Source organism: Hibiscus syriacus, unplaced genomic scaffold (genome assembly GCF_006381635.1).
Source record: "Hibiscus syriacus cultivar Baekdansim isolate YM2019G1 unplaced genomic scaffold, ASM638163v2 tig00110954_pilon, whole genome shotgun sequence".
NCBI lineage: Eukaryota > Viridiplantae > Streptophyta > Magnoliopsida > Malvales > Malvaceae > Hibiscus > Hibiscus syriacus.
Genome location: NW_024062931.1, coordinates 1144475 through 1167025, shown reverse-complemented (window position 1 = coordinate 1167025; position 22551 = coordinate 1144475). Strand labels below are relative to the sequence as shown.

Here is a 22551-nt window from a genome sequence, read left to right as displayed (position 1 = left end):
CCGGCCCTGATCATAACATGGAGGCTAGGTAGACGGATCCATGCAATTATTTTCTTCGAGTGCATCTGCATTGTAGAGAAGTCCACTGTCCATGGTGTTGAATATTCTAGATGGCAGCCAACATTATTGAAAGCTGATAGCAGCCGTGGCAGCCGGCTGCTGCAAATTATAATTTAAAGTTAGGCATTATTTTATTGAAATAGAAATAGGGTTAATTACAAGATTAATCCCTAAGTTTCAACTATAAATACCCTAACCCATTTAACTTCAATATCATCCCAAAGCATTCTAGCTTTCTTCCAATACTAGAGAGTTTTCTTGTGAGTAGTGAGTGTTTTGTAAACATCTGTAAATTTTCTCTCTTAGTAAAATATCTGCAGCAGTCCGGAGACGTATGCACGATTGGCTGAACTCTGTTATCAATTTCGGGTATTATTTTTCCGCTTTTATTTTGTATTCTCACTAATCTTGTTATAAGAAAATTACCCGTACTTAGTTTATTTCCCAACACATGGTTCCACGATCAAATAGTGTTTGAAAATCACCCAAGGCCCTTCTGAAATTACCTTTAGAAAATCAGAATGAGTACGAAAGATAATTAGGTAGTAATCGTTCTCGATATCCATAATACAGACTGATTGAGAAGGCTTCCAGAGATCATAGATTTTGTTACGGAGGGTGGAGTAGCCAATCTTCCGACCCATTAGCTCGAACACAACAGTCTGATAGAGGCTCTTCGAGGCCAAATCCTGCACACGACTAGAAAAATCAATTGAGATAATACCATCAAAAAGGCTACGGGTGACATCGCCCTCCATTAATTCAATCTCCTCATCATCAATGATGGGTTCTTCCGTTTCTGATTGTCCGATTTTCTCGCCAGTGAGAGTCTCCTTGTAAGAAAGGACGGGATGAGTAGGGTGGTTGGGTGGCTGGTTAGAGACCCCAACGCCATTCAAAGGCAACTATTAATCCAAAAAAATGTAGGTGAAAAGAGATGAACCAAACTGATTTTTATTTACCAATCAACATAGTTTACAGAAAAAATTACAAGCAACTATTAATACAAAAAAAGAAAGCATCCAACATTATGCAAAACATCAAAGAAACACACAATCAAAAACCAAAAATCTTTCCTTTTGCAATCAACTTCGTGGCTCGGCTGCTTGTTGATGGCATTGCAATGAACACTGCCATTCCCAAAGCCACATTTTGGAGCAAACCAGAAGCCTCTAATGGCGAAGTAACTCAGAAAATATTGATTTGCAGATCTTGTAGTTCAGGGTCCTCTGCTTTCTCTTCCTTCACAATTTCAGTTGTGGAGATTGGAACTTCAAGCTCAGGTGGGTTCTGAGTGCATTCAAAAAATAGCACTTCAGTTTACATAATAGCTATGCACATCTCACCAACTTAATGAACCAAACAATGTAGGTTATGCTAAAACTTCTTTTATTACTTGAATGAGTTGAGTTGCAAGGGTATTGAATTTACCATCCATCGAACCAAAGCCCAATTTACGCCTTTGAAGAATGGATGTCGTTTGATTTCATTGGCGCCTTCACGCGAACCTAGTCTGTTTTTCGAATCTCGATGCAATAAGCGGTATATCAACTGCTTTGCATGGAGATTTACCTGCATTCATGCATATATTTATTTGGATTGTCACTTAAAAACTGCAGTAATAAAAGAGAGATTTGGGGAGAGAATTTTACTTGTATGCTTCTGGGAAATTTAAGATCTTTCTGCAGAACATTGGCAAATGTCTTCTGCCTTGTCTTTCCCCTGAATGGCGTGTATCCATAGAGCATTTCATAGAGAAGAATGCCTGAAATGGAAGGGAAAAAAAAGGAAAATTCATTTAGTTGTGTAACTACAAGGTTTTCATAGGGATGGTTTCTGATATTCTCCTTTCTTCTTTTTAGTTACTTTTTCAGCAAGTAATTAAACTATAGTCTAAACTAGCCTCTGGCTTTGCAATTCATGTATCTTATCATGTTCATGTAAAATCATGCAATTTTGGATTACAGTATTGCTTTGTAAGAAAACAAAATTACCTAGAGCCCACCAGTCTACAGCGCTGGTGTGGCCTGCCCCGGTGATAATTTCCTGCAAATAATCAACAATTCATTATTGAGCATTCAATAGGGAAAAAAACCCCATAAGAACTATACGTATTGATATGAAATGCAAGAATTCCTAGAGCAAGCGAACAAACCGGAGCTATATACTCTTCGGTCCCCACAAAAGAATTCGATGCACGCATTGGTTCGGCCATAAAGATCGGATTCTGCTGGCTTTTCTTCCGTTTTTTCTTTTCATCCGTAGCTGGGATCAGCAGCTATAAACACGGCTCATGTATCAGATTTGCTACCGAAACTTCGAAAATACAGTAAAAAACCATTTTCGTCTAGATGCCAAAGCTTGGATTTCAATACCTGTGGTTTGCAAGATGTCAAACAAGATAAATCAAAATCAGTCAAGGCAACATGCCCGTTGCCCTGGAGTAAAACATTTTCAGGCTTCAAATCTCTGTATATAATCCCTGAAAGAAAAGCAACTATAAGAATTGATTGATCACTTCACTGATACTGCCAGATTCATTGATGTATTTGATTTTAACCAACCTTGACAGTGAAGGTACTCCAATGCAATAACAACCTCTGCTGCATAAAATCTGCATTCATAAAGAACTTTAGTCCCATTCTGATTCATACATCACAATAAAATGGAAATCCCACAAACCCAGAATCGGTTAGCTTATTAGATAATCAGAGATTTTCAGAACAAGATTAAGGTAGTTTTGATCACGGTGAAAAGAATATTTACCTCACTGCATCTTCCTTCATGACCTTCTTTGGTTGTCGGTCCAAAAGGATGAAAAGTTCGCCACCAGGACAGTAGTCCGTGATCAGACAAATATGTGTTTTGGTCTGCAAAGTGTCTACGGTTAGAATTATGATGTCTTCATATAAAAGTGTGGTGACATTAGAGCAGGCAGCTATAAAAGAAAAAGCTCAATAAACAAGACCGGAAAATTTTGTAAATTAATTACATTTCAAACTATCATTTGACTAACCTGAAATGATGCATATAATGCTGGAAGAAAAGGGTGGTCCAACATGTCAAGAATCTCTCTTTCTGCACAAGCTCTATGCACCTATAGCAATGGAAGGCAAGGCATCATTAAATAGTAAACATATGAAAATCTGGGTACATTTATAATCATGCAATTTCAGATACCTTGTTGCGGTTCAGCATAACATTTTTATCCATAGCTTTCATCGCAAAGTGCAGGCCAGTCCACATAGTTCCACCAAATGAACACTGCCAAGAAAATAAAAAGCACAATAGCTGATATAAAAATTTGTATGACTGAATAGATATGAATTATCATGCAAACTTTAAGTGTCAAATAAGAGCAAAGTAATTAGACAGACCTGCCAGTGTCACCTGATCCCAATGGTTTTACAGGCCTAAAATGTTTTAGACTTATCTTTTCTCCACTGTCAAGTACCTACAAAATATTAAGGAAAATCGAGTTTTTGGGTTTGTTTTAAAGGATACTCGGGCCGTGTCTGCATGTATGAAAGAATAATACCTTTTGAATAGCTCTCCAAGAGGGGGTATCCTTCCTGTGAGGTTTAGGGTGAACCAACTTGGAATGACTCATCCATAGATCTTCGGGATTCTGCAGGTAGTGAAAATGTGAAATATGTTATATGATTTTTGTAAGACAAAAAGAGCTTTGATCTTGTGAAGAGTGTCAACATTCAAACATTACCATGTTGGCGTCCGGAAGTTCCCTCACTGCTTCATCGACATTTTCTGCAGTTTGTTTCACCTGCAAGCACGGATTATGCTAATATGTCATAACAAGCCAACAAATTGATACATTTTTTAATAATACTCGAAGATTTCGATGACAAATCAGGAAGATCAGCATCAATAAGCAAATCAAAAGTAGAGAACAATGGAACTCAGTTAAGAACGCAAGGGTTTAGAAAACAAGTAAAGAAAGTGAGAATCTGAGAAAAGAGTTCATACCAGTTGTTCACCCTCTTGTGCAGCAGTATCTGGAATGCAGTTATGAAGCGGATCGACTTTGGCGCTGCCATCTAGCTGCACTCCGATGAAATACTGTACTTCTCCCTGTTCATAAAAGTGAAAAAAAAATCAGTGTGAATTTTGTTCCCAAGTCAGAAAGCCGTATCTAGCTGAATTTTTTATCATTGCTTAGCTATGGAGTCATATGGCAAGATGAAACATCCATATTCCACCATAAACATTTAGAGGATTTTACCTTCTGATCACGCATAGGCTGTAGATGGAACAGGTTCCAGAATTTCTTGCCTGCAACGTGTACAAAAATGCTTTAAATAATTAAGGACTAGGAAGATAAACTCCTTAAATACTGAAAGACAAGAACGTTACATTCATGACATGAATCTGGAAAACTGAAGATTATGCCTCATATTTAAGCAATTCCAGGGTGTTAGAACTTGAAAAATGTTAATAACCATACCACTCTTAGTGTAGTTAATGAGCTGCACAGTTACTTCTGTCTGGTTATCAATTGCCTCTCGAATCTTCCTTACAGTAGCCGGATCAGTTTCGGGGCCTTGTAGAAATCTATAAGGTTTTAACAACAGCACAAAATTAAATGAAGTGAATTCCATTTTTAGTTCAAACTCAATATTTTAGCTAGACATCAGCTAAAAAAGGCTATGGTTTAAGTTCATTCTTTACCAGCTTTTCAAACTATTTAAACTATCAGATATGAGTGAGGATACCTGCAATTTCTGCCCAGGATTTCCTCACGACTGTACTCTGTCAGCTCCAAGAAGCTATCAGAGGCAAAGATCTGAACATTAAGACAAGTAGAATCATTTAGTTTCATACATAGTTAATCTCAGATTTGCATGATCTACCATTAAAAGCATAAAAGTTAAGAGTTCAAAAGTCTTACAATGGGATTATCAGGCAACCTGGGATCGGTAATGACAAAGTTTTTCTCTATACGTTCAAGCGTGGTGGCCAAATCAATACCCTTTCTCATTTCCTTTTTCTAACTTTGTCATCAACACTGTCTGGCCTCTCATCATCATAATCACTTTCGTCCTCATCAGCATCCACCAGCAGGCTATTGTCAAAGCTGTCTGCAGTAGACTGGCTTTTCCTCATAAGCCTGGTATGCATAATTTAAGATGAACGCTTCCATTAAATACCAAGTTTTTTTGTTATTAGCAGCTATCATAGTAAAGATTTGATTATAAATTTATACCCCATGAAAGAAAGACGAGTGGATTTTCTGGGTTTCTTCTCAGGAACTTCACTGATACGTTCCATTGAAAGCCGCATACCACCATTGGAGTTCCTTCTATGAGGAGGCACGCTTTCTGAGTTTCGCCTCGCCATAGATACACCGCCTTCTTCTTCATCTTCTTCTCCACCGCCTGATTTTCTAGTGAAAGGACCATTTGATGATTCACTAAGTGAACGTGGCTTCCTAACTGCTTCCACCAGCTCTGTGACCGATCCTGCAGCCATGTCCCTTTGCCGGGCTGCAATACCATGATATCAGGTAGCTCGTATCTTGGTAAAATTGACGTATATTGTTACAAGATCAAATGAAAATGAAACCATTTTCAGTAAATGGAAGCATTTTGACTTTTCAAGATATATAAATTTTGATCGAATATATAATATGATACATAAAATTATAAGTACGATTTATTCTTAATTGTATTTCTGGTACTACGTAACTAATGCATGCATGTCCTGGGAAAATAGGTTGGGGGTACTTCATAATTTACAGATATAAACTAGTTGAGTCAAACTAAGTTCAAAGTTGTTTGATATACTCCAAAACTCGTGGCCGTGGGCTTAAAAATTTAAAGTTCGACTCAAATTCAATAAAATTAAACTCGAAACATTCTCATACTTAGTTCGATTAAAGTTTGAACTCAAGCTCAGTTCAAGCTCAAACACAAACCTACACCATAATTACATCAAAACCCTATTTTATTTTTCTTAGAAAAACATATGGGTATTAATTTTATTAATAATTTAATTAAAAAATAATATATTATTTGTTTGATTGCTTGTGAACTTTTCTAATCAAGTATCAAATAACTCATTTCAACTTGTTAAAAATTTAAATCAAATCTATTCAATTCCAATATTAATAGAATGAAACTCGAATAACTTACGATACGTAGGCAAACTTATTTACAATCCTAATTGACATTGGTTCTTGGATGTTAAAATTACTATTAATTTAATTTAAAAAATTTAAAATTAATATATTTTTACTCATAAATTTTTTAAATCAAATTTCAAATAACTCATTTTAACTTATTAAAAATTCAAGTCAAATATATTTGATTCGAGTTTTGATCGGACGAAACTTATTAACAATCCTAGTTGGCATCGGTGCATCGATGCACATATTTCTATTTCTTTATAAAAAGAAAATGTCTTATTTTAATATTTTAAAAGTGAGACGGGATACGGTAGAAAATGTACCATCGTATCGAATCAAGGATTCAGGCAATCCATTGGGGCGCATCACCTTTTCCTTGGCACCTTCCGTATGCTTGCTCACCTCCACTTGCATTCTGCCAAATCATTCAATCAATTATTTATTGATCCCCCATCAAACCAATCAGACATCCCCACACCACAAAAGAATATGAATCCTGTGGGTGAGAACTGATAACGACCGCATGTGAGCCACCCCCAACAAGTTGCCACCAAAATTACACATCGGGACAACGACACCGCCATTATTTTTCTTCCTTATCCCTTCCTTCTTATTTTCTTGTGTCATGTTACGAATATTATTCGGATAAAATATATTAATGATCATTAAACTGTGTTAAAATAATTTTATAATTATTGAATTTTTAAATGTTATAAAACAATCATTTTGTATTAATTTAATAAGTTTAATGATTATTTTATAATTTAATATTTTAGTGATCGAAATAAATTATTTTAAGCAATGAAAAATACATATTAATTAGCCTCTTTCTCAAGAATTGAGGTTCGTTTTAACACTTAAGTTAACGAACTTGGACTACTAATTTAGTTAACATTGATATTTTCATAAGTTTCTTTTTTTTATGCAAGTTTGAGTGTAGACATATTACGTGAGTTTAGGTCAAATATTAAAATATTAATGGCTCATATACTATATAAGCCCTTAAACTTGTCATTTTATTTGAAAATGAACTCTTAATCTTTAACTTGTCTCTGGTGAAGTCCTTGACCTTTATTTTATATCTAAATACAAATTATCAATATAAATCAATATTTTTTTTGAAATAAGGGTTAATTTAAATACAAATCAAAAGTATAGAAGCTTATTTGGGTATAATAAAAGTATAAATAAGCTAGTTCAAGGGCTGTTTTAATAGTTTAGCCTATATAGATTCATGAAATATTTCGCTTTTACTACCGTTTTCTTTCCCTTTAAGATTAAAGAAAAACAAGACCCAATAGAGGATAAATTGCAAACTAACCCGATGAACTTTAGGACCTTTCCATTTTCGTCCTTGATGGGTGAAATTGTAAGAAGATTCCAAAAAGGGGTCCCATCCTTCTTGTAATTCAACAATCTCCCGCAATAATTTTTCCCTGCCTGCAATGCTTCCCTAATCTTCGCCACGTCTTCCGGGTCCGTACCCGCTCCCTGCAAAAACCGACTGGATCCCAGCAAAATGTCAATAGTACCCTTTCATGACCGTTATTTACAGTTAATAAAACCACAGTAAAAAGGTAAACAAATCAACATGATATATTTACCAATTCCTGCCTATGACTTCCCTTGAAGTGTATCCGGTCATCTTAAAAAACCCGGCACTCGCATATAGAATCGGGTAATCGGGTTTGGTAGCATCCGAAACAACAAACGTTTGTTGGAACGTTGATAATGCATCCTTCAAGTCCTCGGATACTCTAGGGAACCCTCTCTCCTTGCTATTCTCATTATCCAATTCTTCGGAGCTCCGAACCGAATTATTCGAATTCCTACTAGAGGTACCCGGCTTGGCATTCGGGTCATCCCCGCCCGAATTCCGAACAACAACTCCCTGCGGTTTACCCGTCTCGTTATCCGTTTTCAGTACCAACCCCCATTCCGCTGCTCTCTTTGCGGCCACTCCGGCTTCGTCGGAAGGTTTCGGACTCGCGGTCCCACCGCCATTTTGATCGCCGGAGAACTTATGAACGTGCTGCGACGACGCTAGTGAAGACAGTGCAGGAGCACTCGGTTCTTTGAGTGCCATCCATGATGTAATTTCCTCAACCCGACCCGAATTAGAGGCTAGCTTGCAAGTGTCGGCTTCTTCCTCACCGCGTCGCTCTGTCAAGTTTTCCCAAATGGGGTGCGGGCGAAATGCCGGGTTAACGGGTCGGGTTGATAAAGTCGATGGATTAAACACTTCGAGTGAGCCCCTTGGGTCCCTTGGCAATGGTGGAATCAGTTTCGATTGCTTGGATGAGTTTTCCATCGGCTCCATATCTGCATAACTTCAACGTCAATACAAACAATAATGAAAGATGGAAGGAATCAAATTATACCAAATTTCACATTGTAGAGGGACTAAAACCATAACTAGACCGCTCAAAAAATCTATCAACGGAGGGGAAAAAACACATAATAATTGATAGCCATACAAATAATTGAATTACCAGCTGGAAATAGTACTAATAGAGATGAGGGTTCGTCCATGTCTTATATGCCCATGTTTCATTTTCAACATCAATGGTGGGGCATGAACCATGAGGTTGAAGATAGATAGATAGATGCTTTCGAAGATAAAATTAAAGTATCATGGTTAACAAAGTATACATCACAAGGTCATTTCAGGTAGGTTTTGAACATCAAGCTCCACGTTAACTTCTACTTTTGGTAACCACAAAAGTAGAAGTGATCCAGAACTTCGTCTTCTTCCATACAGAGACAATTTTTCATTTTCAGAATAAGAATATTAATAATTTTAAAAAAAGCCAGAAAATATTCAGGAAATTTGATGAGCACGTACGAAATTCTTGAAAGAAAATAGGAAAATCTTTTTAAAATGAAGAAAATGAGGGCTTACCTCAGGCTGAGTTCTTCACAATAGCTTATTTGAAGATCATGCAAAAGAAACCACCTTTTATCGGCAAGCAAAAAGGAACAAGATTTGGTTTTCTCATCCTTCCTCCCATACCTCACATGGCTCTGGCCATTCTGCTCGTATCCCTATAACTCAATCATCAAACCATTTCTTTCTCTTAAAAAAAGAGAAGAAAACACAATGATATGAGGTTGTGTTTTTATAAATGAACCAATCCACTCACCTTGCTGACTCACTGATTGAGTGATTTGTTGGTCGCTTTCTGCTTGGAATCAATTTACAGTCTGGAAATGGGTTGTCAATACAAGAAGGAGAAGAAACAATAGCAATAAAACCAGAATCGGTAGAAAAAAACAGTAGCAAGTTTCGAGAGCTTGTCCTCCATCAATACTCCATCAATACTTTATTTGTTTCCTTTGATGTCTCATTGTCTCCAATAAGCAGCCAAAAGTTTTTCTCTAATGCGTTTGGTTCACGGAATGTAAGATTACCTCCGGGAATAGGATTACCGGAATGTAATATTACCTAACACATTACTGAGAATGTTACATTACTGTGTTTCATTTGTTTGGTAGTAATGTAAGATTACAGTGTTTGGTTGAAGGAATAAAAGATTACTGGAATGTATATTTTACCAAATTGTCTTATTCTATATTTTTAAACAAGTGAAATTCTAAATATTTAAATAAAAATTATTTCTATACAAATTCATCGATAATATATTTAAATAAAAATTATTTCTATAAAACTTCATCGATAATATATTAATTTATTATTTAAATATATCATGTATTATTTTAATTTTAATTAATATTAAATTTTACATAATTTATCTAAAAATATATTAAAATTTTACATCAACATTTAACTAAATGTTCAATATTAGGGATTTTTAACTTTCACTACGATATTGAATCGACCATGACAATGATTTCGTTGGCTTTCTCAGGAATTCGACTCCACATACGGTCCAGCTTGGCACTGCATTGTGGGAACTAGTTGCGGTTCATACGTGATGCATTCACTGGGAGGTTTCTTGTATTTTTCAATCGACAAGGTTTACATTCTTCTCTCCAAGACCGCTGTCGAGTACATACGTGATGCATTCAATCAACAAGTGTGTTTGGGAATGTAAGATTTCAACAGATTTGTGTGTTCTACACAGTTCTTGTGCTGGTAACAAATTTACAAAATTTCCATTTTGAAGTTACATGTACAACTACAGAGTGCAGAAGTGATAAACATATCTATTTTTTTGGTTCATAAGTGTACTTGTTTGGTTCGCAAAAGAAATAGCATTGCTTAAGCAAACCGATGTTTTTATTATGGCCAGCTGCATCTCCAGAGGTAGAGTTATGGAGATGGATTGCTTCCAGAGATTTTGAGCGAGAAGCCTTCAAGTTCTTGTCTTTTCCAACTTTAAGTCTTCTTTCAACAGGATCATAATTCCTACCGAATCACATACAATAAATCAAATAATCCAATCATAATAACATACTAATCATGTTAGGGAGGAAAGATTCATAAACTGACAGGAAAAATACTTACTCATTCATGATTCCACCATTTACAGAATCGCAATACCGTTTCAGCCATTGTAAGAACTCCAAATTATCCAAAGGTCTACCTTTAACAAGTCTATTGACTTCAATATGCTGCAAATGGCAGAATTACGGGTATCAGATTTGAACTAATTCAAGAAAACCATAGGAAATCTAACTCGTACAAAACTATTCATGTGGAGGAATATGCTCAATTGCCAACAGTAATGAACAACACATGTTGACCTCAAATCTTAATTCATGAGGTGTAGTGTAAGCTTCAACTCCTATAAAAGCATCTAAATAGTACCATCCATTTTTATGCCAAAAGCAAAATTTTAGATCCCTCAATGGCATCATGACAGTTTTTCTATTTTTTTCACAATCTCGTTTCGGCATACTACCGAAAGAAGTGCAATTCACATGAGAGCTAATCCACACTCTGCTTCCTTTTTTTAGGTTTTCAGTATCCCATATGCAAATCGATGTGATGAAGGATACTGAAGGTGAATTTCTTTAATTCTTTTAAAACGTGTAGTAAAAAAAGACAAACTACATATGTTAGCCATTGAAAGATATTTAACTACCTTGTCAATTTTCAACTTGTTGAATACTTTTTGCAGAACCTTGTAATTTTGGATCATATCATATTATGTTTTTGCATCAAAATTCACCTGCATTCCAATTAAAATCACGGAAAATGATTTTCACGAGGAAAATTAATTAAGAAAACAATGCAGACACGATGAATAAAGCGAGCTAATTCACCTTGTGCATTGGCACAGCTCCTGGATAGGTCATATCTATCAATGACATTGTACAGCACCAGAGGCAGCCTGGAAGCAAATAGTTATTTAAACTAAAGATAAGTAATGAATGTCAAGATATAAGAGAACACATTTAATAGAGTGGTAATATCATATTACATCCGCACAGCCTTCAAGATCAAGCTCGAGTCAAATACCTAAGTCAATCTACAAAACAAACATGAGTTTCTCGTCTGTGTTTTGCAGTTTGACTTAGCTGTTCGAGTCAAGTTTTATCGAGTAAGGCTGCACAGATCGCCATAATTACTAAGGAAACCTCAAACCAACTATAGACTAAAATGTCAGAAATACACATATCATCACCCACTTTTGATCCTAATGTAAATTCCATGTGCTCTCATGTTATCCTAATTAAGACACCATCAGGCATCAAGCAGGGGCAGTATAATAGCTTGGAAATAGACATGATAACACAATCATCTGGTCTCAGCATTATCCTAATCTACAAAAGCAAGCAAAGGAAGAATGTTCCCAAAATTATTTCTCGGCTTCTAGCTGTATCAGAGAAATTACTGAAGTATAAATAAAAATATTTCAAAATAAGGTTGGAAAAAAGGTAAAATTATTAACATATTACAAGTACCATTTCTCTACCATGGAAAAAGAACAAGGGAAACCAACACTTTTCAAGTAAATCAAAAATTAACAAAAGAAATAAATTCAAACATCAGTAAATCTTAAACAAGATTCCAATATGAAAATTTATTAGGATGGGCCAAAACAATCCCATTTTAATGAAGAAAAATATAAACTAATTTCAAAGCATTCTCTCTGTTCTCCATTAAAATTAATCAGAAAAATGAGGCAAAAAGTGTTCATTTCTAGTAAAAACAAAATGAAACAATCCTACATTGGCATATACAATGCATGGGGAGGCCATTAAATTAAAAAAACAACAATAATTAATAAAGAAACAATAATTACCCATAGAAAAGAATAATTTAGCATATATTATTAAAAAAGTTTACTTCTTCAATGCGAGAGATTGAGCTGAAGTCCGCTATTGATCCACGTTAAAATCTCATTTCTTCCAACAAAGTAAGCACTATCCATCATACCTATATTCGTCGCCATTTCTCTCTGCTTCTTTTTACTGCTATTGTTTTTATATTTTGTTTGAGCTTATCAAATTATAAACAAAAATAAAAAACCAGAGAAGCTGTGGGTATTAAGAAGGAAAGATTAAGGCGAAATCCAAGGGGAGGGGCTTTTGAAAATGATGTTCAAATTTGGATTTTTATTGAATTATTTAGAAAACGAAAACTGAAAGAAATGGATGGTTGAATTGAATTTTCAACGTCAAAACAGAAAGAAAGAAGAAACAAGCAGCAATGACAGCCACCGACCCTCTTTATTACGACAAATGGCAATTGCTCTTTTCTCAATAATCTAAATAAAACAGTTTTCAAATAGGGAGAGAGAGATGAGCCTAGCAAGAGCTTAGCAGATACAACAAGACAGAAGAAGAAGTCCGTTGAAGCAAGAGATATCTCCTCGCAACAATTCTCACCAAATTGAAGAAGAAAGAATATTTTGTTTCAGCCAGAAGCAAACTAACGGGGGAGAAGAGTATTTTAGCCAACAAAGGACATGTATAAACAAATACCTAAGGGGATGGGGGACTAACATTCCCAGTAAAACAGGGGAAAAATCACTGTTGGTATTCAATGTTTACCCTCACTTGGGAATATGGCCATCCAAACGAGGGTATCTTAACTCGGGGAAAAAAGATTCCTCCCAAGAATGTTTTAATCCGTGAACCAAACGGGGCGTAAGGATAATCCACAATTCCATGGCTTATCATCGTCGAAAACAGTAAAAGGTCAAATGTTGTTATTCATCCCTGTATTGTACTTAACTTAGGGATCTAGTCCTCTTAATGTCTATATTGTTAATGTTATTCCTTAGCTCAAACCACTAGTATTGTTTAAAAAAAACCATTATGATTTTTTTTAAACATGGAAATCATAACGGACATATGTAATCTTCGATTTGGATTAATCGATTAACACATTGAATATCAATGGTTAAAAAATTAAATTATATTTACCATAATGCAAATTAAACTACAAATCGATTAAAGTAAAAACAAGGGGAATAACATAAAGATAATGGATACATGTGTGTTTGGAACTTGAATGCAAATAGTTGTTGAGGGTTGACAATGAAATGACTGGCTTGCTATAAATTTTAGAGGCATGAAAGATGGACACGTGGAATAGTCGGCCTGTATATAGGGGTTTTCAACTTGAAAGCAAGCTGGATGACTATGAAATATGAAGGAACACCTTACCCTATCACAATTTTATTTGCTTTTTGCTTTGTTTATATCCATTTTAGCTTTTTGGTTGCAAGCATAAAAGCATGTAAATCGAATAGGTTTGCAGTTTCATGTACTACTGATTTTGATTGAAAGGGAAGGATTCAAATGTCGTGGGGTTGAAATGGATGAGTTTTCTTTTAAGCCATTATTAATGTTTTTTTAATAATATATCAAGATTATAATGTAATATTTATTCAAAATTTAAATAATTTAAAATAATTAAAATACAACATATTTATTTTTTAAAAATTGTTTTGTACGATATATACATACAAAATGATAATATGGGCCTTTAGAGGGGTTCAGCTAAAATGACAACGTCAAATTTTGAAGTTTAGGTGTCGTGGTTGTCTTTCGGTTGGGCCCTGAATTAGGTTTTGACTTGAATAATTAGGGTAGAGTCGCCACCGATCATTTTAAAAATATTTAGGTGGATCGGACACCATCTTACATGGTCTGCGTTTTACCATAAATGTGTCGGGTTTGAGAGTCGGTTACAGTCAAGGAAATATTAGCACCCTTGTACTGCTCTTTCGGTACCAATCAATTCGTCGGTTGTCTTAATTGCGAAAATTAAAATTTAAATCAAAATTTGAAAATTCAATTCAAACTAATTACCTTTGATCGATTGAAAATATACCTAAAAAGTTGAAAATGTTAGATAAGAAATAATAAATAAATATAAATAAATCAAATATATATATATATATAATATTAAATGAATCAAAGGGGAAAAAATTAAAAAAATGTTAAATTCTAACAGTAATAAAATAAAATAAAAATAATAAGAAGTAAAAAACATAAAATAAATAATAAAAAAATACTAAAATTAAAAAATAAAATCAACTTTTTACACATACTATGATGGAGGATTTTATAACAATGTAAAGTCAACCCTTTAGAGAACCAACCAGCGCTGCAACGAGAAACAATGAGCATCGAAGTCATCAAAGCCGAAGCAGTGGCAGAGTGATACGGCAACATCGATTCCAAATAGAAACATGCTTCAACTGGACACCTGAAAATGCAGTTGGAGAGAGGAACCCTTGATGAGACACGGAACGACGATGGTGCAATGCTGAATTGTGGAGTGAACTGAGTCGCATCGTTGCGAGCTGAACTTGATCGAAAAACTTTTATTCCTTCGGGTGCTCCAAGGATTTGGAAGCCTTTCCGGACCAAGCGAAGTAGAGTAGGGGAATAAGCATAAGTGGGAAAACAATAATGGGCCGAAGGCTAAAATAAAAGAAAGAACCCTCTTTGCCCAAATCAATGGCTTGTTCCAATATCTGTGTGGGTTACCTTCCCTCCTTGCTTGCCTTTAAATAGCCTAATAATTGGCTATTTTTAGAGACGTTTTAGAGTCCCACTTGGACTCAAATGCCTCAGTTTTTAGTATTTCAATAGGACTCAAATACGTTAGTTTATTTTTTGAATCCCACTAAATCAAGGTTATTGAATCATGGTGGTTGAGTGTGGGGCCTGCAAAAATAATAAAATAAATAATAATAATAATAATAATATAATAAATAATAATATAATAAAATATTTTTGTAGACCCAGACAAAAACAAGTGTCTACACTAAACACATTTTTGCTGATTATTTTTTTATTAGCCTGAGGTAAATATAAGATAGTTTTTGCTCAAAATTTTTTAATTATTTGATATTAAACGCTCGTATATCTTTACGTATGTGGCACTTGGACCCGAGATCTCAATAAAAAAGAATTCTTTAATATAATTTTATTCATGCTTTGTGGATCGTTTTGAATAAAAAGAATTGAAAATCTGTTTCGTTTAACAACATAAAGTAACTAAAAATATCGATAGCAACCAAATGACAATATAAATATTCATTGAAACTGTTTAAGTTGTAATTTTGAAGATCTATTCATCACATGGTACTTTTGAAGATTGTATTTAAGATTAAATTCTAAAGACTCAAAGATCTTATGTGTTGTTGCTACGAGGGGATTAAATATAAATGGTATCTTTTCCCCTTAAACAGGGTTCCGTTCGGCTAAATTTTTTTGGTAAGATATTTAATGAAGTGACATTATGTGAATATTAAAGATACATATACTTTGTTTTTCTCATTAAGATTTTTTTACAGAGTTTTTATTTTAGTAAAGTTTTAAGGATGCACATTATCTTAAATGCACATCCAAAGGTGAGTATTATGAATATTTTTGTATTTGTAGATATCCATTAATAAATAAAACTATATGTATTAAATAAGGCTTTGATGAACTTTATTATTAAGACTTTTATAAGATAAGTATATATTAAATGATGTCTACTATTTAACACTATAAATACAAAGTAGGAAGAAAACATTGTATATATTTCTTAAGAAAATAATACATGATTCTCTCCTAATTTGTGTTATTCTTCTTTAACTTCCATTATTTTATGACAACTTTTTTGAGTTTTTTTATATAAAAATTATTAATAAAATATTGTGATATTCTTAATATAAAATTGACACGTTCAAGGGAGGATACTATGAACAAAATCTTGTGGAAAAAAGAAAATTAGTCGATCTAGATCCGAACAATCCTCAGTCCAACCTAATTTCCTTAACCAAGCCTTCGACCGAAACACATGGGAAACATAAACATCACAAATAACAACAACAACCTCAATAACAACAAATGCAAAAAAGAAAGAAAAAAACATTCACCAAAAACCAATAAAAATTGTAAGAACAAATGACCTCTCTCCCGCAACGCACCCCACAGCACAACTATAAATTCTCGATCATTTATTTGTTCATCGCCATTATCTTACTCTACATCCTATACTCAAACCTTTTATTGACCAAAAATGACACGAATAGCTACCGACATCTTTCCACCAAACTCGATTCATCGTCCTCAAACGATTCCTTCACCATCAATTCTTCTTCATCTTCGCCTTCGAATAACATGGTACTGTTAACGAAGCCGGCACCGGTAGAGATCGTCGAACCGAGCGGACACTACAACCGCTACAACACCAAGCTCAAACACATTGCGTTCGGTATAGCGTCGTCGTCGAATTTGTTCGAAAGCCGGAAAGAGTACATTAAAGCATGGTGGAGGCCGAAGGAGACTAGGGGTGTAGTGTGGGTGGACAAGAAAGTGAAGAACTACACGCACGAAAAATTACCCGAAATTAGGGTTTCTCAAGATACTTCGAAGTTCAAGTACACCAACAGGCAAGGTTCTCGATCAGCGTTGAGGATCACGCGTGTGGTTTCCGAGACGCTTAAGCTCGGGATGAAGGATATCCGGTGGTTTGTGATGGGGGACGACGACACGGTGTTCGTCATCAACAATGTGGTGAGGGTGCTCTCGAAATACGATCACACGCAGTTTTACTACATCGGGAGTGGATCGGAGAGCCATATTCAGAACATATTCTTTTCGTATGCTATGGCGTTCGGAGGTGGTGGGTTCGCAATAAGCTATCCATTGGCTAAAGAATTGTCGAAGATGCAAGATAACTGCATCCAACGATATCCGGGATTGTACGGCAGTGATGATCGGATTCAGGCGTGCATGGCGGAGCTTGGAGTGCCACTCACCAAGGAACTTGGTTTCCATCAGGTAATAAAATTACTTCTCGAGTGAATGTACGTAAATTTATGGTTTTAGTCCCTATATCATACTTAATGTTCATATTAGTCCTTGTATTATATCTTTGGCATAATTTAATCCTCGTACGATTATTTTTGTCTCGCCTTAGCCTTAAGGCCTTTAGTTTAAAAGACTAAATCACTAACTCAGTTTAGTCACATCATGGTTTTGTTCCTTTTATTATGGCTAAAAATGATACTTAGTCACTATTATTTAACATAATCTTATCTTTCTATCATTATAAAATCATTAATTAGTCCAAAAAAATAACACCATTATTTATTTCATGAAAAAGGTCTGAATCATGATGTTAACATCATGGTTTTGTTTGTTCCCTTTATTATGGCTAAATATGTTCGTGACTTGGGTTAAAGTGTAACATTAATAATAATAATTATAAGTTGAATAAATTATATTAAATTAAGTACATGGACTAAAATCATAATTTGACCAATGAAAGTATATGAAACATTTCTAAATAAGCCTAGTTTGAAAGTTCAAAACATATGATTTGTTGATACTCATCCAAGAATTTGGAAGGGTAAATTGTTTTCACCTTGTTTTGTCTACAGTACGATGTATATGGAGATTTGGTAGGCCTCTTGGGAGCCCACCCAGTGACTCCATTGGTATCACTTCACCACCTAGATGTTGTGGAACCGATCTTCCCCGGGATGAAACGAGCCAAAGCAATCGAGCACTTGCTCCAGGCCGCCAAAGAAGACTCGGCGAGCCTGATGCAACAATCGATATGCTACGATTCGAATCGGTTTTGGTCCATCACCATCTCTTGGGGCTATGTGGTTCAAATCATGAGGGGAATCATGTCTCCCAGGGAGATGGAGATGCCGTCGAGAACATTTCTGAATTGGTACAAGAGAGCCGATTACACTGCCTATACATTCAACACCAGACCAGTTGAAAGTCACCCTTGTCAAAAGCCCTTCGTTTTCTACATGAGGAAGGTTAAGTTTGATCGTCCTATATGGCAAACCATCAGCATTTACTACCGTCACAAAATCAGGAGTCCCAACTGCCTTTGGAGAATACCATCGCCAGAGAAACTCGATTCCGTTGTCATCCTGAAGAAACGTGATGACCAACGATGGCAAAAGGTACGATAATTTATCTTTCTTCGTAAAAAAACAAAGGAAAACTATGACGGTAAAAGGATGTTCAAAATTTTTCTTAGTATATTGATAACTCGCACATATTCTGTGCAGCTGTTCAAACTCGAGTATCGTAGAAAGAATAACGTTCTCTTATACTACTGAAGCTGTTTTGTATTGGTGTTTTGCAGTCACCAAGGAGGGATTGTTGCAGAGTAATGCGATCAGAAAAGAACAACTCAATGATAATATCAGTGGGAAAATGCAGAGGGTGAAATCAGTGAGTTTCAACAATCGAAAAAGCAATCATCATAGGTCATTTCTTTTTCAAAGATTTTCTTAGTCTTGCTTTTTACCCCCATAGCCCCAAGGCAAACATGAAATGAGTCACTCACTCGATCTGGAAGTAAATCTGGAAAAACTTGGAACTGCCCCCAACAAGCTCAGAGAAAGCAAAAGAAAAACCCACAATATGTAAACCATTGAAATGAGTCTGATGCATTGAAAATTCATTCTTGAGGGTGCTCTCTACATGTGTAATTTTCAGTTCAACAAATCTACAACAGTTATATTATACATGTAATTTCCTCATTATATCCATCTATTTTTACCATGAAGTATATATGTTGTGCAGAGCTGGATATTTTTAGTATATTATGCTACTTTGAATAATTAATTTAATATTATATTATAAGTCTTAGAAAATTAATTAAATTAGAGGCCTAAATTATAAAAGTAAAAAGTGAGATTAAAAAAATTAGGGGCATCAGTTAAAAAGATAAAAAGTGAGATTAAAAAAATTAGGGGCCTCAATTATAAAGTTGGAAAGTGAGATTGAAAATAAATTAGGGGCCTTAAATATAAAGGTTAAAAGCATAATTGAAAAAATTAGAGCCCTCAATTATAAATGTAAAAAATGATATTAAAAAAATTAGGAATCTCAATTATAAAAAGTAAAAAGTGAGATTACAAAAATTAGGGGATTCAATTATAAAAATAAAAAGTAGAATTAAAAAAAGTAAAAGTCCTAAGCAATCGCTCATGATGCTCCCCTAATAACCCACTCTGATATTGTGCATAATAAATGGAATAACTTTCGGTATTTACCACAGCTTTCTCAAGACCCAAACAAGATGGAATAACCTCATAACCTATTCATTTTACGATAAAAAAAGTTAATTATAATTCAACTTATGAGAATCATTGTCAATAGGTTAAGAAAATTTTAAACATATACTAGGTAATACCCCAAAATTTTGGTTAGTGGCCAAAAATAAATAAATTGAAAGTTTGGTGACCAAAGAATATATTGGGAAACATTCAGGGACCAAAATAGTATTTTTCTCAAAGTATGTATTTTTATCCCCTAAATGAATAATTTACCCTCATGAATGATATTTGGAGTTACTCGGATTTTGGGTACGAAATTTATGTTAAAGGATGTAAAGTGTTAAAGTTCGAGACAAATTAAGATAATCGAATAGAATCGAAAATATGAGATATTTTGTTAGATGTAGAGCGAGGACAAAACTATCATTTCCATGCTTTAAAAATGATAGGATTTAATATGAGCCATTGAATTTAAGTTGATTTTCCATAGTCATTGGATGAAAAATGGCAACATTATAATTATGAAATTTTGCAATGACAAAGTTGGTAACTACTAACTCCGTGAAATAATCTTAGCCATTGGATGAAGATTTTGACATGTGAAATAATGAAAGAATATTGGATTTTAAGGATAAAGTTATCATTTTATAATAAAATGAATTTTAAATTCATTTAATTTAAAAGATGACAAATAATTTTATTAATTGTTTTAGAAATTTCAAGACTTTTTCCACATTTTCTGTTCATTGTCATGGGTTACTAAGGTAAGTGAGAAAACACTTTCATTTGATTTTTCAAGCATTTTGGTTAAGATTTAAGGTGAAGCGATGTAATTTTGTTCTTCTTTGATTTCTCTTTAATTTGGTATCATTAATTTATAGTTTTGGTTGGTATGAGCTATGGAATTTGAAGAAAGAAAGATTATGGTTTATGAATTAAATTGGATTAAGGCTTAGACTCTAAGGATTAGTTGTTTATATAGTTTTTCCATGTTTGAATCAAGATAAATTTCATGGATAAGTTGATATACAAGGTTAGGCCATGAAGAAGAAAATTAGGGAAATTATTCATTGTACAAGCTTTAGAATATTATTTGAAGAAAAAATTCAAATGTGAACACACCATGGTATATTTGGCTATTAGGGTTTTTAATTAAGATTTTAGGGTTTTGATGAAATTGAAGTGTTCATGTTGGTTGTCGTCATCTAAGCTTCATTTTGATGGTAAAATTATTTGAATTTGGAAATGAAATGTGAAAACCCCTAATTTGGTCCTTGAAATCCTAAGAGAGAAAATAAAATTTTAGTGAAATTTTGGTATTCAAGGTTAATTTGAAGTGTGTGAAGTGTAATTAGTTTTGATTAAGCATCGAAATAATTTTTAGAGAAGTCCTTATATTTGTACGCATGGTTAAAATAGATTATAACACATGTCTTTCAGTTTAGTATCTTTGTAATTGATGTGTGTGAACCATCCAAGTTCAATCGAGGTGAAGTGATTAAAAAAGAAAAAGATGAGAGCTCATATAAAGCTTTCAGGAAGATTAGATGCTCGTTGATGTTTAAAGTGTTGAAGTGAGTGCATGATTATGGTGTATATATGTTAAATGTAAACATTGCTTGCGATGAGCCAGTGAATGTGTTACTATGGTAAGAAGTAACTATTATATACTATGTGACATTTTGATTCATGCATTTAGGTTAAATTTGTATTTAGAAGATTATTAAAATTAATGAATAAACTAAAGATGCAAAATAATGAAATATGCCTACATTTTATGATCTTAACAGTATATTTGAAAAATCGTCATAAATTATAAAAAAAATGATTAGAATGTAATTCTTATATCGTGTATTCTTATGCCAATTTAGTTTTGTTTAAAACAAATGAAGATCGAATTGGATATGTATACTAGAAGATATGAATTTTTTTTATCGATGATAGGTCATAAAACATGACAGCATATTCTACTCAAAACAGATTATGTAATTTGGATTAGAAAATTTATCATAAATTGAACAAGTTGAACTAGAAAGAGTGATTTATATGGTTGAATTTGTATTTGAATCTAGTTTCTGGTGGAACAAACGGAATATAATTTTAGTTTGTAGATAATTACAAAAAAATAATTATTTAAGGGTAGCACAAGCTGCCATAATAGAAAGATGAGTGGTGAATTATGCATTTTATGTTATCTTTATGTTATATGTCATTGTAGAGGCTTAAGAGAAGCCAACTCTATTATATTGCCATGATAATTATGATAGTTATCATATGATGGACATGTTATTTACGTGTCAAAAAGGTAATTGATCAATGATATATTCATGTTTTGTGGAAATGAAATATTTAGGTATGAACAACCAATTGTGCTATTATATGAAATGTTTAATATATATTGTTATCTTTGATGATTGAAGAACAAGTGGTAATTAATGGAAATATCCATTGTATGTACATCGAGAGTCTTTGTTATAGTTGACATGATATAGAGGTAGAGTATTAACAGTTGCATTAAGTACATAGTAGAGTGCTTGTGGAACTATTGTATGTAGTTACATTGAGTACATTGTAGAGTGTTTATGGCATTATTTTACTCTCAGAAATGCAATACATAGTAGAGTGATAATGGTACTATGATATTCTTGATTATTTCTATATTGATACAGTGATTATAGTATATGTACAAGTGATTGGCACTAAAAGTGCATCCATATACTCAGTGGCGCACATATCTTGCATTCTCATTTATATACATTGGGCTATGACATAAATTTTATTTTTGAAAAATGCAAGTTATGACAGATAAGTGGGAAAGTTAAACTTCCCATTTATTATAAGTGATTTAGCATAAAAAAACATTATATATGACTTGATGACTTTAGGAATCTTGAATTG

At 34.0% G+C, this 22551-nt stretch overlaps 1 protein-coding gene and 2 pseudogenes across 1 annotated transcript; 1 reads left to right on the top strand and 2 right to left on the bottom strand.

Annotated features, from left to right (window-relative positions):
* Nucleotides 1–1000: 1000 nt before the first annotated feature.
* LOC120148224 (phototropin-1-like) lies at nucleotides 1001–8522 on the bottom strand. The gene is given in 24 exon segments (XM_039161393.1): nucleotides 1001–1350; nucleotides 1492–1632; nucleotides 1713–1825; nucleotides 2055–2106; nucleotides 2216–2338; nucleotides 2436–2542; nucleotides 2625–2674; nucleotides 2827–2930; nucleotides 3077–3157; nucleotides 3241–3299; nucleotides 3302–3324; nucleotides 3438–3514; nucleotides 3599–3688; nucleotides 3782–3841; nucleotides 4045–4149; nucleotides 4301–4350; nucleotides 4523–4629; nucleotides 4791–4861; nucleotides 4967–5064; nucleotides 5067–5185; nucleotides 5282–5561; nucleotides 6526–6617; nucleotides 7524–7706; nucleotides 7807–8522. Coding segments are annotated over 24 exon segments (3003 nt in total). The 3' UTR covers nucleotides 1001–1248.
* A 1847-nt stretch (nucleotides 8523–10369) lies between these two features.
* Nucleotides 10370–12643, bottom strand: LOC120148161 (annotated as a pseudogene).
* A 4098-nt stretch (nucleotides 12644–16741) lies between these two features.
* Nucleotides 16742–19094, top strand: LOC120148160 (annotated as a pseudogene).
* The last annotated feature ends 3457 nt before the right edge of the window (nucleotides 19095–22551 follow it).